Source organism: Cupressus sempervirens, chromosome 3 (genome assembly GCF_028749045.1).
Source record: "Cupressus sempervirens isolate cs-2001-9-10 chromosome 3, ASM2874904v1, whole genome shotgun sequence".
In the NCBI taxonomy this organism is placed as follows: domain Eukaryota; kingdom Viridiplantae; phylum Streptophyta; class Pinopsida; order Cupressales; family Cupressaceae; genus Cupressus; species Cupressus sempervirens.
The window spans coordinates 850,574,661-850,592,300 of NC_143120.1; the positions used below are offsets into that span (position 1 = coordinate 850,574,661).

Genomic DNA, 17,640 nt, shown 5'->3' on the forward strand with positions numbered 1-17,640 from the left:
CCCTTTGGGTATTATTTCTCCTTTGGGTCTCTCATTTATTATCTCGCCCAAATTATTATATCTCCTATTTATCTACACATCCATTCTTATTATCTCCTATCTTTATTATATCTCCCCCTTTTTGACACTTATGTCAAAGGGTCCCAAAAATGTTTTATTTACCTCCATTATTATTTTCAAAGAAGCATCCCAATTGTCTAAGGAAATTTCTAGTGCTTTGAGTTGGATGGTTGTCTCTGCTGCAAGATGTACTAGGCCTTTTAATGTAGAAATATTTGGATCTTTCTTCAAAATATTCTCTACATAGGCCACTTCTTTATACAATACTTTCAAGTGTGGGGTGATTGTAGACTGTATCTGTATCAATTTGGCCTTAATATTAGCCTCTTCTACTGTTAATACAACTAAATCCTTTTGGGTGTGAAGCGTTGTGGCAACATGTTTCTCACTTTGAGTTGGATCCTTAGGTAGTTGAGTACTTGATATTTTAAGGTTCCTCTCTAGGCTCAATATTCTCTGGCTAGTCTCTTGTGTGAAATGTGAAGAATCACACAACTTGGAGTACAATGAGAATATGTTCTCAAGTAGTGTTTTCACTTTCTCAACTTTCTTAGCCAGTTCAACCTATGATAGTGCTATTTCACTAGATATTTTCTCATTGAATTTCATTTGAAATTTCTTCTTAGACCATTCCAATAATTTAACATTGGTACCAAGGTCTTCATTTTGTACCTGATCCACTATGTTGGATAGTTGCTCCATGATGGGCTTTGTTTCATTAGGTACGGCCAAATGCATCAAGAAAGATGTCTTTTATTTCTATCAATCCTTACCTCTGTCTATACTCATTTCTAAGTATCTCTCGCTTCTTCTTCTTCTCAAGTGCCTCTTGCATTTCATTTATCTATGACAAGTTCATTGTCTTGTAGTCATAACTTGGTATGACTATTCTTCATCAAGTGTAGGGTCTCCATAGCGAAGTACCCTTGCTACCTTGGTGGAGCTTGGTGCTAAAATTTGTAGTGGTACTGCATCAATGCTTGACTACTTGGTAGGAGTCCTTGTAGTAGGCAAATTAACCAATGTTTGTATTGCCTCTTGCTCTCTTTCCTTGGGGGTTTTCTCCTCTTCCTTATCGTCTTCAATTCCGCCTTGATCAATTATGGTGATCAGAGGAGGTGCACCTTGACTTTGTGCTATAGGATCAGTGGTATCTATCTATCCTGTCTTTTCCTTAGCTTGCTCCTTGGAAATTGTAGTTACTACTACTGTGGAATTGACCTTAGCAAATGAGTCTTGTGCTACTTGCTCTTTTGGTTGATCACTTGCAGCTGTACGAGGTTGTGAAGGTGGTTCTTGTGTATTCACTTTTTCCTATTTCACTCTCCTCCACAACCTCTCCAATTAACCTTTACCATAGGTTGTGTGCATGGTTACCTTCATGTTCCACTATATGCAACATTGATAAATCTAAGATGATATATCCTACACCTTTGATGATGGTAAAAGGATGTCCTCGACTAATAATTAAGGGTAAACATAGAGATCCTTTAGATTTGTTTGATAATATTGATTCCTTTACACATTCTTATCACACATATAATAACCCTCAGTCTATTGTTATGATTTCTTTACCACCTTCTCAACCTATTTTTCCTCAAGCTCCTAAGTTTTCTTCTACCTTTAAGGAGTATAACTTAGTTGATCAATTACGTGTTACTCCTGCTAAAATATCTTTATGGGAGTTACTTCAAACTTCTCTGACATATTATGAGGCATTGCAAAAAGCTTTATCTTCTCTTCCTGCTTCAGCTCCTAATCAAAACAACATTCATTTTATTTTGGATTGCATGCATGCTATGCCTTCTATATCTCCTAGTGTGCTTTTTGATAATGATTTACCTTCTCTTGAGGTGCATAATCAATATGATGCTCTTATGGTTACTATTTATATTAACTAGAGTATCATTCAAAGAACATTAATTGATAATAGATCTAGGCTTAATGTTTGTAGCATGGAGATGCTTAAAGCGATTGAGGCTGATATTACTACTATTCAACCTCATAATGTTCCTATACATGGATTTGATAAAATTATAAAAATAACTTTGGGAATGATTTCCCGACGTATTAAATTAGGTTCAGTCATCCTAAATACACCTATTCATGTTATACCTGGACCTCTCAATTATAATCTTCTGTTAGGAAGACCTTGGTTACATACTATGCATGCGGTTCCTTCTACTCTTCATTGCAAGGTTCAATTTATTTATAACAACTCAATGTATACATCACATGTGGATGAGGTGTCAAATCCTTGCTTAAATGTGAAATATATTCAGATCTCTAAGCCTCTTCAACCAATTAAAGAAATAAAAAAACCTGAGATAAAACAAAAATGATTCAACATTCAGAAGTTTCATCTTCTTCTTTGATTGTGGATACTACTTTTTGAGGAACTAAAAAGAAATTTTATTGCTTCTTCAGTACAAGTAATGATTGAAATGATAAAATCTGATTGTTCTGATATTGTGACATATGTTGCTTCTTGGACTCCATCTGAAATGGCTGATTGGTACGTGTTAGTGAATAGATTGTCCTCCAAGAAAGTTCATGCAAATACAATCTTGAATGCCCAAGTGAGAGGACTAATCGACACCAATAGTTGGATAGGTTATGATTGGATCGATAACCTTCCTCTAAATTTTATTGGGTATAGCTCCCCATCTGAGATATTCAGTGAATTAAGTATGGATACTTTTGACCAGAAAGCACAAAAGGATTTCAAGCATCTATCTGTAAATACAACATAGATGCGCAAACTAAAAAACTACAAGAAAATAAACAAAAATGACACAAAATCCATTCACCCTGACATGCTACAAAGGACGAAATCAAGAAATGTGTTTTCCATCTTCTTGAGAAAGTGTAGAAACAGAGAATGTATGCAAGAAACAATGATGGTAAAAGCAAGTTTAGAGAAAACTAAAGTGATGCAAAGTTCACAATTAGTGGAAAGAGGATCGATCAAACTCAAAGTTTTGATAAACAATCAACTTTCAAGTCTTCCTTCCCTAAAGCATAAAAGATGCAAAGACCTCATTAAGCATTTGCAATTACAATTACCATTACCGAAAGTTGAAACTCCTCCTCTGCATTACATAAACAAATCACAACTCTCCTACTTTCTAACATAGTTTAGAAAGAGAAAAGAAACCTTGGCTCTATTCCCTATAACGTCCACAAGAAAATGGGAAAGTTCATGAATTTTTTTCTCTTTGTTGTAGCCCACAGTTTGCAGTCTCAGAGAGAAAAGATGGAACCCTTTCTTTGTCTTACCCCCTCGATTAAATAGAATTATGTAAAAATCTCTTTTGGTTTCTGTAACTATTTCTTGCTGGTTGGTTCTTTTCACATTCTTGAGATGTTTTACATCTTTCCTTTCTTGGTTTTTCTTTGATAAGCTTTATTAAAAGTTTATGTTATCAAACTTTTGTCTTCGTAAGATCATTTTTAGTTATCAAAACTAATTCTTGAAATTGCCTCATTTATCATTATATGATGTTTAAGTAACATTTCTAACCAAAGATAATATAATGTCTATTTAAAACATTAGTTACTAGACTAGGAGCACTTCCTCAAAAGCAAATCATCAAACCATCCAACCAATTCACCGAATCACTCTTGTTTGGCAGTAAAGGGAATTGTATATTTCCACTCCTTGCTCTTCACAATAGGGACATGTTATGACAACTCGTATCAACACCTTGGCATCTTCCATAAAGTTGTTCTATATACTAGCCCCCTGACCATATGATATCCATGATTGACCATTCCTTATGATTAAACTCGGGTTCCACATTGGGGAGTTTGAATGCTGAGGTTTTTTATTGTCACAGGCTGTTGGAGATCTTAATGGTGGTCACAGACCTCAGTTGATCATGACACAATGCTCAAAAGTTGCATATTGGCCCGCAGCCCTATTAGCTATTCACCACCATCCTTCCTCATGCTTCGTTATGCGTGATATGTCATGAGCTCTGCAGAGTCTTCAAGAATATTTGGCATTTCTACAAGCACCTTGCATATATTGTTAATACCATAGCCCTAAGAGCTTTATGAGTGTAGGGTGGAGAATAGATTATAATCATTTTAAATGAATGCTCGAGGCCTTAGTTGAGTATGTGCTTGACGTTGAGAAAGAAGCTCCCAATTATGCACGTTGGTTGCCTTTAAATCTTTATCATTTAGAAAAATTAGGGTCGAGCCTTGGACATTATTTCAAACAATCTACCATCAGCATCATGTGTCCTCCCGTGACTTTAGCTACCTCGGTATTGGAATCATTATGTGTGTTAAGAACCTGTGCCTAGTCTTACTGAAACCTTCACACTTTCACCCTGCGTTAAGATGCATATGCTCAGGGATTATCAGGCATAATTTCTACTGAAATTCCTTTTTCAACACATGGATACTGTGTTTGTCAACAATAAGATCCAAATCATGCAAAATCACAAAGGGATCCTCTTATGCATATTAAGTGCCGCTTATTTCCAATTCATCTTGCCCAATCCTTTTCATTCCTTACTAAGAATCTTTCTAGTCTAAATTTTCACATTACTAGAATTTATATCCACGAGTTTAATCATTATAAACCTTTCATGTTTTCTGGCAATTCCTTTCTTTCTTCACAATGACAACACAGGTGCTTTGGCGACATGAATTTGTTTTGAACCATTTCCTTATCTATTTAGGGGCCATGACTGAGGGACCTTCTTCATGATGCATTACTTCACATAACCCATATTGCTAGACACATCCACATATTTGGAGGCTGACTTTTCTTTATGTCAACATATGTGCAGAATCAACATAGGCATTTTGTTAAGAAAATGCGTGGGTTGCCATGACTTCCAACAATCGAGCATGATACAAGGTGGGGGCCTTTATAATAACTATACAAATTGTATTCTACTTTTTCCTCCTACCTCCTTGTCGACACAGAGTAGGGGTCAGGTCAATGAGACAAAGTGATAATATTATCAAATAATACATTAATAGACCCAATAATTATCACTATGGACAACATAAACACTGATTCTGTATTGTTTCTACATCTAAGATGTTGTGCCACAATGAGTCTTTTATGATTCTATGCTTACCTTGAAACGATCTTTCCCAATTCTTGACCTGAATATCTTAAATAAACTACCCTGTGGGGTTACTTCATGTTCTTAGATGTACAACGGGCCCTTTGAATTCTTTGTTGATGTGTATGGTTCTTTTAAATAATTTGCACAATTATCTTTATACTTGACCCATACACACTGAACGTATAGCCTCTTCATACATACATAAACTCACCAGACTTATTGTGGTCGAATCTATGAAATGTTCTTTTCATGTAAGGTTGTCTTTTAACTTGAGGATTCCATTAGATATATAAGTGAACATAATGATACATTCACTCTTGGATTCATCTTGGATTCTTGAATTGAATAACATATCAGGAACTATGAACTCAGAATCCATTCCATCTGAACTGTGCATATTTTATCTCCATGATTAACCATAACTTTGTTAATGTCATCATATTCCCTCAATGATAGATGTGAAACTGAAGTATATAAATTTTGAATTAACCAACCCAAACTGGAGATTTGAAAAGCTGAAATTTTGATTTTGGATTTTGATTTTGGACTACCATTGAAACTGCACTTCTAAGATGAAAGGATGTGTCTTTGAGTCCAAACCTGAACTTCAAGCTTTTTGTCATGGATTTGGGATGTTTAAAACTGCATTCTGAAACCTTGAACTTGCAAACTGAACCTTGGTGGGCACTTTGAACATATGAAATTGGAGGCCTTGAACTTTGCATTTGGACTATGGATTTGAAATTGGAAACTATGGATGCTAGGACTTCAAATTGTCAAATATAAACTCAGATTGGAAACTAGAAGCTACACTTTAACTTTGACAACCAATGAACTCGCAGGGTGAACCTATCTGAACCACTTTAAATTTCTTTGAACTACTTCAAACTTTAGTTCAAAGTGGTTCAAAACTCTGCACTTAAAGTTTTAAAATTATGTCCATATCAGGTGCTAACAGTATGGTTCTGGTTATCATATTCTTAAGAAATTGGGATTTAATGGGAAATGATGTGGTAACTATAAGAATGGTATACAAGTACATTTAGATAATGAAATTTATGATCATACATATGGATTAGGGTTTAATCCATATAAACAACCATTTACTTTTCCTCTTAATGTTAATCATATATATGGTGGTCATTTGAAATTGGTTAACCCACTACTTATTGACATGAATCAAGTGCCTACTTGGGATATTTTTCTTGATTATGAAACTTCAACGAAATTTTAAGGAGTTTATGAAGATTTACCTAAGCTCCATCACAAATTAAGGAAGCTTTTTTGTTTAAATATAGATGCTTATCTTGGAGAACATGATAATTAGGATATCGTTCCTTTATTGATGGATCCTTCGATACAAAGTGATTTGTTAATAACTAAGATTGTTGATATACAAATGGATAAGAATAGTCCTAAGAAGATAATAAAGATTGGGAAATGTTTGAATTAGGATGAACATGATCAATTGAGTTCCCTTTTACTTTAATTTAAGGATATTTTTGTTAGAAATAATAGTCCACCAAGATAATTGACAGGGGGGGAAGGAGGGGGGGTGGGGGTTGAATTAGTTATCCAATTAAAACATTTATCAACCTTAATTAATCTTAACCATTCAATCAAAATAAACATCAACCATAACAAGATGCACACACACAATTACACTAGATTTGTTAACTAGCGAAACCCTTGATCAATGGGAAAACCTTGGTGGGAATGATGCCCACAAAGATATACTAATATATATATTCCTTGTTAGAGGGTGGACCCTATTAGGAGTATATAAATACATTTAGTACATAAGAGTCCCTATAAGGAGACTTTGAATCCTTGTTAGAAGATTCCAACACTATTAAGAATTGTAGAAGCTAGAAGGGACCCATTGTCCAAATAGCTTCTGGGGAAAGACCAATGAACTTCATTGTCAAATTGATCTCTCAACTATTCCTTGTAGAATAATTATTTATACAATGCTATATCCTCTTTCTCCTATCCTATAAACTGGACGAATCATTATTAGATCTTGTAGACCAGGTCACAAACCTCAAATCCAAATATCAAACCACAGATCTCAAAATAAAACCTTGGCAATGAAGTTTTCTCCAACTTCACTCTGCTCTGCTTATCTTTGAAATTTCTTAGTGTACATCTCTTTTCTCCTCTTTTATTCTCTTCATACTTCATCCAATCATTCATGTATAACAAAGGAAAATGCGCTTCCTTTATACTGGGTCCACAAAAAAATTCCCTTGAGTCATCTATTACACCTTCTCAATTAATTATTATAGGACCTCCTTAAGAACATGTTTTACTTAGCGATAAGATCAATCTGTCACCTTGTAACTTGAATAACTTTCTGCACATGTAATATTATAGCTTAGCCACATCATCTCCAACATGTATTCTACATGCCTTTAATCTTGCTTTTCAGAGTAACAACTCTACTAAGAGATATAACAAGTTTATCAGAACATGCTTATGTAAACTCTATCTTAGAACAATCTTCACCAAAACTTGCATAACTTCTTCTAGACTTAATATCTTTTGCACTTGAGGATAGATGCATATACTAGACACTTAGTAGTATCTCCCTTTAACCTTGCTAGTGAAAATACTTAACAATCTATCTGTACCAACTTGATCTTTACATTGTTCTTTTGTCAAATACCATAGAAAACTACTATATTGACATCAATGATAATCACAGTCATGAATGTAACATATCATCATGCTAATGATCTAATCATGTTTCTACAATACTCCCCCATAGAAATATCATCATCATTCATGCTTCCAACAATCTTCTCCTTTGGAATTGATGACAACATTGATGAAAAAGATCTAGTTCCAAGAATTCCAACTGTTAAAGATTGTTATTCTTTCTTTTGAAATCCTCTTCATCAATCATACTATCTTTTGTGTTCACACACTTCTCCCCATTGATATACCTCAATGTGCTCTATATCAAAATGTTTTTCATGCTGTAATCTCTCCCCCATTGACATCAACGTCAAATGTTTTAGCAACCATCTATCATTGCATCCTGTCAACCTCTGCAGCAACTGTCTGTGACCTGCTCAAGTGTCTAAAGACACTGTTCAAAACAACATCTATCAAGATTCCTAGATGACCCTATCCATCATAGATGCTCCCACATATAGGAAGCATCAACATTTAGTCTAGACAAACAATAATTCTTTGTACCACTAGACTGATACACTCTTGCATCATCTACTCTGATCTAGGTAGGGGCATAACCCCTAGCATACCTCACAAATACTCAAAAGTCTCTTTGGGAAGAAGCTTAGTAAAAATATCTAAATTCTAATTTCTTTTCTTGCAACTTTCTCTCTCAACATGTGATATTTGATAGAAATGTGCTTAGTCTTAGAATGCAAGACTAGATTAAGACATATTCATTGTGCTTGTGTTATCACAATGTATGACAACAGGTTCAATGAATTCTATCCTTATATCCTTCGATATCTGCTTCATCCAAACAACTTGATTACGATTGTTTAATGTTGCAACATATTCTACCTCTACTATACTCTATGAGGTAAAATCCTACTTCTTTCTTAACCAAGAGACCAATCTTCCTCCCAGAAAGAATGCTCTACCACTGGTGCTCTTTCTGTCATCCATACAGCCTGCCCAATCAACATCGATATAAGCATATAAAGTGAAATCATTAGATCTATCATACCATAATCTGAACTCTGGTGTTCCCTTTAGATATCTAAATATCCTTTTAACTACTACATAATGTGCTTCTCTGGGATCATCTTGAAATCTTGCAACAATTCCAACTGCTTTTGCTATATTTGGCCTTGTGTGAGTCATATATTGCAATCCTTTAATCATAGATCTATACTTCTTCTACTCAATAGTAGGTGTCTCATCATTTGTAGATAACTTGTGTCTAGTTATCATAGGTGTTCCAACTAGTTTACATGCTTCCAAACCAAACAGTTTCAATAGATCTTTCAAATACTTAGTCTGAGGAATAAAGATTCCTTCTTTATCCTACATAATCTATAATCCTAGGAAGTCTTTCATTTCCCCTGACATGCTCATTTCAAATTCCTTCTTCATTTCTTTTGCAAACTTGTTACTTTCACTATCGTCTCCTCCAAATATGATATCATCAACAAATATTACCAAAATAATCAATCCCTCATCTATTTCTTTCCAATATAGATTACTATCTGCCATACCTTTGCTAAATCCAAGTTTTGTCAAATGCTTGTCCTATCGATCTTAGATTGGTTTTGACAAATGAGTGTCTACACACTTAAGTCATTTACTTAGTTCATGTCAAAAAAGTAATACATGTCAAGCACAACATGTATGTATTAGAGCATGTCGAGTCCACAATGAGTGCCAAGCCACTCATGTGTTGAGTCACTCAAGAGCTGAGAAAACAATGTATGCCAAGTGATTCAAGTTCTGACGAAGCAGTGAATGCCAAGTGATACAGATGCTAAGTACAGGATAAAAGATAGTATATGCCGAGCATCAGAGACTTTAGATGTCGAGTGACATAATTTTGTTATAGTTTTTTGTAATGGCACAAACAACTATGTAAACCATTTTTGAGCCAAATAAATATTGAATTATGATATTTTGGAGATAAGGAAAAATCTTAAGTTGGATTCTCAATGCAACTACATGCAACCAAACAGAAAAAGGGAAGGTTTAAGTGGAAAAATGGATGAATCACATTCGTTGATTCATACCTAACCCTAAGTCACCTATGTCTTTTTAAGGAGGAAAAACCCTAAATTATCTAGAGAGTGTAGAGAGAGAAGATTGCATGCAAACAGAGCATTCATGGTGACTAAGGAGTTATGATCTAAGATTGCATTGCAGAATTAGTTAAAGGAGAATAGAGGAAGGGAAGTGCATACAACAGAGAGAAATATGATCAAGAAGGATCGAGAAGACATTAGTTTAGAGGTGATTTGTTATCAAGAAATCAAGTGCTATTCATAGGATCATTGTTGAATCATTCTAGTAGGTGAATCAGTCAAATATCTTAATAGAGTAGTCCTAACAAGCTATATTGAAATCCTTTAACAAGGCACACTTCTAACAGGGTGTTGAAATCCTTTAACAGGGTAAGACCTAACTGTCTTTGTAAGCCTTTAACAGGGTAGACCTTTCATAGGGTAGATCATGTCTCATGATCAAAGATTTTTGGGTGTCATCCCCACCCTAGTTTTACCTTCTCATTGAAGGGTTTCTGTGTAATCATATCTGGTGTCATACATGTGTCAATGTTTACTTGGTTACATGTTTTACATGTTATTTTAGTTTACTTATTGAATGCATGAGATGGCTATGTGGTGAAATTTTTATGGGTCAAAGTTTAAACTATTGATTCACTCCCCCCCGGGCTAGAAGTTTACCTTTCCTATTGTAATTCCAACAATTGGTATTAGAGCCTTGTTATCTGAAAGAGAAGCTTTGCAACTTTGAGGAAAGATCTTGAAATGAAAGTCTATAAGTTGTGAAAAACTATTGAGAATCAAGGAATTAAAATACCTCTCATTCTACATCAACTGAATGAAGCAAGAGAAGAACTGAAGAAATCTTTGAAGAGAAGGAAGGAAATTGCTATTGAGGAGAATGACACACAATATAAAGAGATAGACACTACTAAGTTATTTTCTAATGGAGACTCCAATGAATTTGATGCAACAACTATAGATCTAATGGAAAAGAATAGAGCCCAAGTAGAGGAAACCAGAAATCTCAAGTTATAGAAGAATCACAAGCCATACTACAATGTAAGGTGACCAAACAGAAGAAGAAAGCTATGGAAGCAAAAACCATGATGTAAGAAGATAAAAGAATTTTGGCCAATAGACTGGAAAAGAAAGCATCAAAGCTAACTAAGATTTCCAACATGTAATTGGATACACTCAGTCAAATGATGAATGCCAACTATGAGTTGAATGTCAAGGACATTGAGATAACAACATTAAAGTTGCAGAATGAACAATTACAAAGTGACCTAAAGGGGGAAAGGGATTTTCTGAAAGTTTCAATAAGACTAATGAAGCCATCAAATAAATTGAGCAATTATTTAGATCCCCTAGATCCAATAATGACACATTTGAACTAGGATACACAAGTATAGAAGAAGGAGAGTCATCCAAAAGTGCTAAAGCAAGGAACAACAAAGGTAAGGATTCAAAACCTACCTATCATAATTGTGGTAAGAAAGGACATATTGTTAATATGTGCAAGAGCATAACTACAAATCAGAATATCAAGCACAAGAGCATGGTTCATTGTCATAAGTGCAACAAACAAGGTCATCAAGCACATGAATGCATAACCAAGACCATGAACACACAAAGATTTGAAGGATATTGTTATAATTATTAGAAGTATGGACATAGAGTTTTTGAGTGCAAATCCAAACCCATGTGGTCATCAAACATGCAAACAAAGGTAATGAATAATGACAACTCTTATAACTAGGATTATAATACAAGATATAGCTATCATTATTGTCAAGAATATGGACATGTTCTTGAGAATGTATTAGGACATACATCAGAGGTGAATACAAGAGGTGGTTGAGTCAAACCACATGTTTTAGTTGTTTGAAGATTGGTCACATCAGTAGGTATTGCCTAACAAGGTCAAATGCACCAAGTTGTGAATTTGACAAAGACAAAGGTAAGGCAGATGTTGAAAATGTTAGACATCTTTCTTTTATACCATATCTTCAAAATAATTCCTCGAGTCAACCTTTAGACTTTCTCAATAAATTATAATAAGGCAATTAATTAATTACAATTACAATAGCACTATCAACTCACAGTCTATACAAAACTTCACACATGCAATACTAGGGCATGCACACTTGCTGACATCACCAACAAACTATCCTCTATCACTACTTGACTGTGTATCATCTCATTACATCTTAGATGAAAGATATCAAACAAACATTAGGAACTAATTTCCAAATGCTATATCTTTGAACTACTCTTTATAAATAAGGTATACAACTTCCTTACATCTTCAAATTAGAATCTTCATGCTGAACGACATCATCAGGACACTGTGTTGAACATGTCCATCATGACGCATCACCAGACAATCAAACTATTGTCCATATGACTAAGATCTCTTTCTGCTACTCAGCCAGTCTTTACAAAAACCATACTATGTTGACATCAATGTAAAACACAATCATGAATGCAACACGTCAATACTTTCCAATGCTTAGGATACTCCCCCAAAGTAGTATCATTAACATTCATACTAACATATGTTTACTACATCACTGAATTTGAAGATATCACACATAGACTTGGGTGGTCCTACAAAGACAAGAGAGTTCTATGGTAAAAGGTATTTCACGATTCTTGTTGATGATTTTACTAGGATGATGTTAGTAGTATTTCTCAGAGATAAATATAAAGCATTTGAAAAGTTTAAGGTGTTCAAGAATAGAGTTGAAAATAAATTTGGATTAAAGATTAAGTGTTTGAGGTAGATGATAGAGGCAGAGAGTTTACTTCAAATGATTTTTTAAATTTTGTGAAGTAAATGGTACTAAAAGACAACTTTCAACCCCTTAGACACCTAAGCATAATGGTATAGCATAAAAGAGAAACATATCAGTAATAGAGGCAGTTAGAGCTATGGTGTTTAAGAATGTTTCAAACACATTTTGGAGAGAATTAGTTAATACAATAATATATACAATGAACAGAGTTCAAATTAGACAAGGTATTGGTAAGATTCCTTATGATTTCCCTTGATTGGGATGTGTGTATCAAGTGTGGATTCGTTAAAGATATGCAAACTTAGCATATGTGAGTAGGAGATCTAAGGGATTCTATGTAATGTGATTATGTGAGTTCACTTGGATGTGAGATGTAGTGAACCTAATATTGAGATCAGAGAAGTGTTTGGTGCAAATAAGGCACTGTGAGCAAGAAAAGTGATTGGATCTAGCATAAAGTATTGGTGGACAATTGATCTTTTGGTGATATCTTGAAAGGAATATTACTAAGGCCAGTTGGACAGTGAGTTCAACGGTCTTTCACCTGAATTTGTTTTGATAGTGAGTCCTTCTACCACCCACAACTCATCACAAGGTTGGCACAACTACTAACTAGGTTGGGTTGGAATCACGTCACATGGATTCAAAGTCTTTTAATAGGGACTCGTATGTACTGAATGTATTTCATTGACTCCTAACAAGGTCCATCCTCTTGCATGGAGCTTATATATTAGTACAACATTTTGTGGGTACCACCCCCACTGGTATTTTCCATCTAATTGAGGCTTCCCTAGTTAAAGATCTAGTTTTATTGTGTATGGCTATCTTCTTGTGGTTGGCACACTCCTTGATTACATGTTTTAGATTTAATAAGGTTAATAAAAGTTATCTTGGTTGGATAATTGATTCACCACCTCCCCCCACCTTAGTTAGTTATCTCGATGGACTTTACTTTCTAACACTCTCATATGAAAGAGTAGATGAGAACATGCAAGATTAATGACCCAAATTGTCCTTAGTCTATACAAGCACTCAAAGCATAAGAGGGACAACCACTTGATATTTCTAATCTCTTATCTTGATATAATACTTAATTTATTTTTTCACTTGATTACCACAATGCCCAATGACTTTCCATGACTACTTATTTGTGCCTTGGGCCCCATTGAACACCACACCCATCATTGACCTTGTTACCTATCCTAGGCTCAATAAATCCAAATATGAAACCTACGATAAAGATACCAATTGAAAGACATAGACTTTCATCAATTGGGCCTAGAATCATGTATACACATCAAGGAATTGTATTTAGATGGTCATTTTGACAAACAATGCCATAACATACTTGGTTGGTCATAACATGGCAATAAAACATAGAATCCAATAAGAAAATTTACTCATATAATATTATGATTCGAAAAAATAAAATCATATTTAAAACATCAAATTTTTACTTTTATTGAATGCCTATTTGTATAAAAACCAATAATTGAAGCCATCTGGCCATGGATGGACCCTAAAAATTATTAAAAGTTTAGATGTAAAAAAATCAAAATATGGGAATGCCAACCAATCTATAATAACACAACACCTTAATAATGAAATAAAATCCATAGTTCATCCATCCATAAAAAGTGGGTAGAGTTTTCCCATTTGAACCATAGTTTTCAAATTTCAAGAACAATAGATTTAAATAAGTTCAAATAAAAGACTAAATTAAAATGTATACAATTGTTCTTAAATTATTTATTAACCATTTGCAGCAAAAATCAAACATTTGATCGAAGCAACAATGAGAGAATCAAGATCCATACCTCTAACTTGAAGAAATATTCAAAATTAAAATGAGAGTCGAACACGCTAAACGAAAGCACAAAATATGGACAATACAAGGAATTCATCCACGTAGATATTTTGAGCTCCTAGTTATACAAATCTTTGCAGAACATAAAAGGATAAAAAACTCTCGATAAAGGAAACTCGATCTTTATGGTACCTATGACTAGATTGCACTTGTGATGTAGTCCACTTAACATGATTGTATCTCACTAGTACAGTTTTGTCAAATGTCAATTGATTGAATTTTTTTGTTAATTGTTGAGTTTACCTATGAATCTAAGAAAATATGTTGCTAAAGGATATCTTTAAGAACTTGTTATGCATAGAAGGGAGTATGAATTTCCTTAATGATAATCAAGACCTCTAACTTATTTGGAAAAGAATGAAATTAAAGAGGAAATGTTGAAATTTAATGTTTTGAACAAATCATAATTGATATAAAATGAATAATCAATTTAATAATAACTAATCTAGTGACATATATATGATTAATATATATTTATTTTATAATAAAATCAATAATAAAAATTTTGCATTTTTTTTTTTTTTTGATCATTGTACAATAATTTTCATAATATATAGAACCTTAACACACAACTTGATGTATTGAAATGAGAACTATCCTTCAACACAAAACTCCATATATTGAAATGAGAACTATCAGCTTACACAAAATGATTAAACATTAAAAACACTAAAACCAAAAAAAAAATTAATAATTATAATAACAACACTTTTCTCCTCTACCAATTAAAAAAGTATTTGAGAGGAGACCAAACAATGTACCAACGTGAGAGGAAACGATATTAAACACCCTATGATAAGAGCCTTACACTTGTTTGTCAGGTTGTTTGGTGATAATCTCGTAATCCATGTGTACAAAAGTCAACAGTTGGTAGAACACAATTATTTTATTTAGTTTCACCTTTCAACTCCCATGAAGCACAGCCAGGAAGCACGCGAGTCGAGAAACAGTCTGCCATTTCTGCAGAGAGACGACAAAAGTCTAGATGGCCACCATGAGCTCGCGATCCATAATCCAATTATATATGTCTCTCGCAATCCATAATTTAATTATATATATATCTTGAACGCAACTTCCTCCAATTTGCTTCCTATTATATATCTTAAAGCCAACTAGTCTTCAGAATAATAATAATACTTGAAATCCTCGCCAACCCTATAAATAGTCGAGAGGCCATGCTTAATAAACGCATCGAGAGAGAGAGAGAGAGAGCTTCGAGAAAGGCTTAACAAGCAAAATAAGCGGTAGTTGATCTAGTAGCAGTAATGGAGATAAAGAGCACAATATACGCCAGTCTCCTCCTTGCTATTTTCCTCGTAGTTTTATTGCAAGTCTGTAATATTGTATTTTGCTTCTTGTACGTCAATGATTTTTCTTGTTCGTTGGTAAATTGATGAAAGCAATATTAACTGGTTTGTATTGTATACACATAACAGACTGCAACAACAGCAGTCAATGCAGTGGAGATCGTGGCCCCATCGCCTGCCCCATTGGCTCCCCCGCCTCTACTCACAGACAAAGGTATAATTATAAGCCTCACCTTTCTATATATTGTTTTTTAAAGTTGTAATGTAATTAATGGGATCATTGTTATTGGATCGTTGGATCGTTGCTATCTCTTATTTCATTATTAGGATTCAACTATATAGTTTCGAATTAAATTCATTCATTCATGTTTTATGAATAGTAGTTCACACAAACCTATCTTTCATGACAATGAATAGAGCATTTATTACTCATTGAATATAGGTGATGCTCACACAGTTAAAGCACCCACTTCGGGTGAGGTCATCCATTCCAGTACTATTCCAAGTTAAATGTGCTTAACTTCATAGTTAAATCCACCATAGTTTAACTAAACATGCTCAAGTTGGAGTAGTACTGGGATAGATGCTTCACCTCTGTGAGTACCACCTAAATCCAATAAGTGCTAATGTTCTATTCATTGCCATAAGAGATAAGTTTGTGTAAATCAATACTCATGAAACATAGATCAATAAATTTGACTTAAAAATTACATAATTGAATCCTTATAACAATATATCAATTTTACTTGTTCCTACTTTCTTGACTATTAGATATTGTACAATTGATCTAAAAAAACATGAATAGATAAGATATAACAAATAATCGGATAGTCTTCCCTATTGTTCTGTTAAGTTGTAATGGAATCAATGGTGTCGTTGGTGGTTTTTTTGGTTGGGCAGAGTGTGATGATAAATGCAAGGTGAGGTGCGAGAATGTTCAAGCTCGGCCAGACAGGTGCAAGAAATACTGCAAGGATTGTTGCAAGCATTGCAACTGTGTTCCGAGTGGACATTACGGTCACAAGGACGAGTGTGCTTGTTACAGAGACAGAAAGAACACCAAGGGAGGAGACAAGTGCCCTTAATTCTCTCTTGTATTTCTTTTAGTGTGTTAATTAGTGTGCAAGGGCCTAGCTTTCATGAAATAATTGCACGGGGTCTATCGTTAATGCCATTTCTTTGTATTGCGTGTCTCCAAACACACATTTTGAGAATTTCTCCATAAATAATATCTCATCTGGCTTGCATTTTATTTCCTCACTGCAAGTCTGATTTAGTTTATCAAATACTTGGTAACTCCGTGGGCCATGTTTCTTTCACAGTTCTTTGTACTGCCGCGTTGATGGTGAATCTGATGCTCTTAATTAAATGATTTTAATCGAAAGTTGATATTTGTTCATCTACATTTACTGTTATTCGTCCTGTCTAGGCTGGAAGTGCATTGATCTGTATTTTTCTTTTCCTTCAGTTTCTTATTTTTTCGTGAAGACTTTAATCAAATTATAAATATATATTATTTATGGATCTTTGTAAATAAACTAAGAAAATTTATAGAGTTTTAGCATTCCAGTTTTATATAATATTTATGAGAACAGGTGTGTGTTGTTTGTCTCTATCTCTAGTCAACTATAAAGAACATTAATATATGGAGAGGGAGGAATATGTATGAAGTAGGTAGAATAATAAAGTTTTATATATTTTTTCAATTAGAAGCACTCAAACTATTAAAGATAAGTCATGTAATTCTTTGGAAGATAAGATTTGTGGTAATGCGGGAGACAT

General features: G+C 34.1%; 1 protein-coding gene across 1 annotated transcript; it reads left to right on the forward strand.

Moving 5' to 3' along the window:
• Positions 1 to 15,816: 15,816 nt before the first annotated feature.
• LOC149569450 (peamaclein-like) lies at positions 15,817 to 16,943 on the forward strand. The gene is made up of 3 exons (XM_089817751.1): positions 15,817 to 15,882; positions 15,988 to 16,072; positions 16,759 to 16,943. Exons 1-3 carry the CDS (start codon positions 15,817 to 15,819, stop codon positions 16,941 to 16,943), a joined length of 336 nt encoding a protein of 111 aa, XP_089673877.1.
• Positions 16,944 to 17,640: the final 697 nt, after the last annotated feature.

Coding starts and splice junctions, on each gene's coding strand:
- LOC149569450 (XM_089817751.1), top strand. CDS start 15,817: ATGGAGATAAAGAGCACAATATACGCCAGTCTCCTCCTTGCTATTTTC. Junction 15,883..15,987: donor TCCTCGTAGTTTTATTGCAA/GTCTGTAATATT, acceptor TACACATAACAG/ACTGCAACAACAGCAGTCAA. Junction 16,073..16,758: donor GCCTCTACTCACAGACAAAG/GTATAATTATAA, acceptor TTGGTTGGGCAG/AGTGTGATGATAAATGCAAG.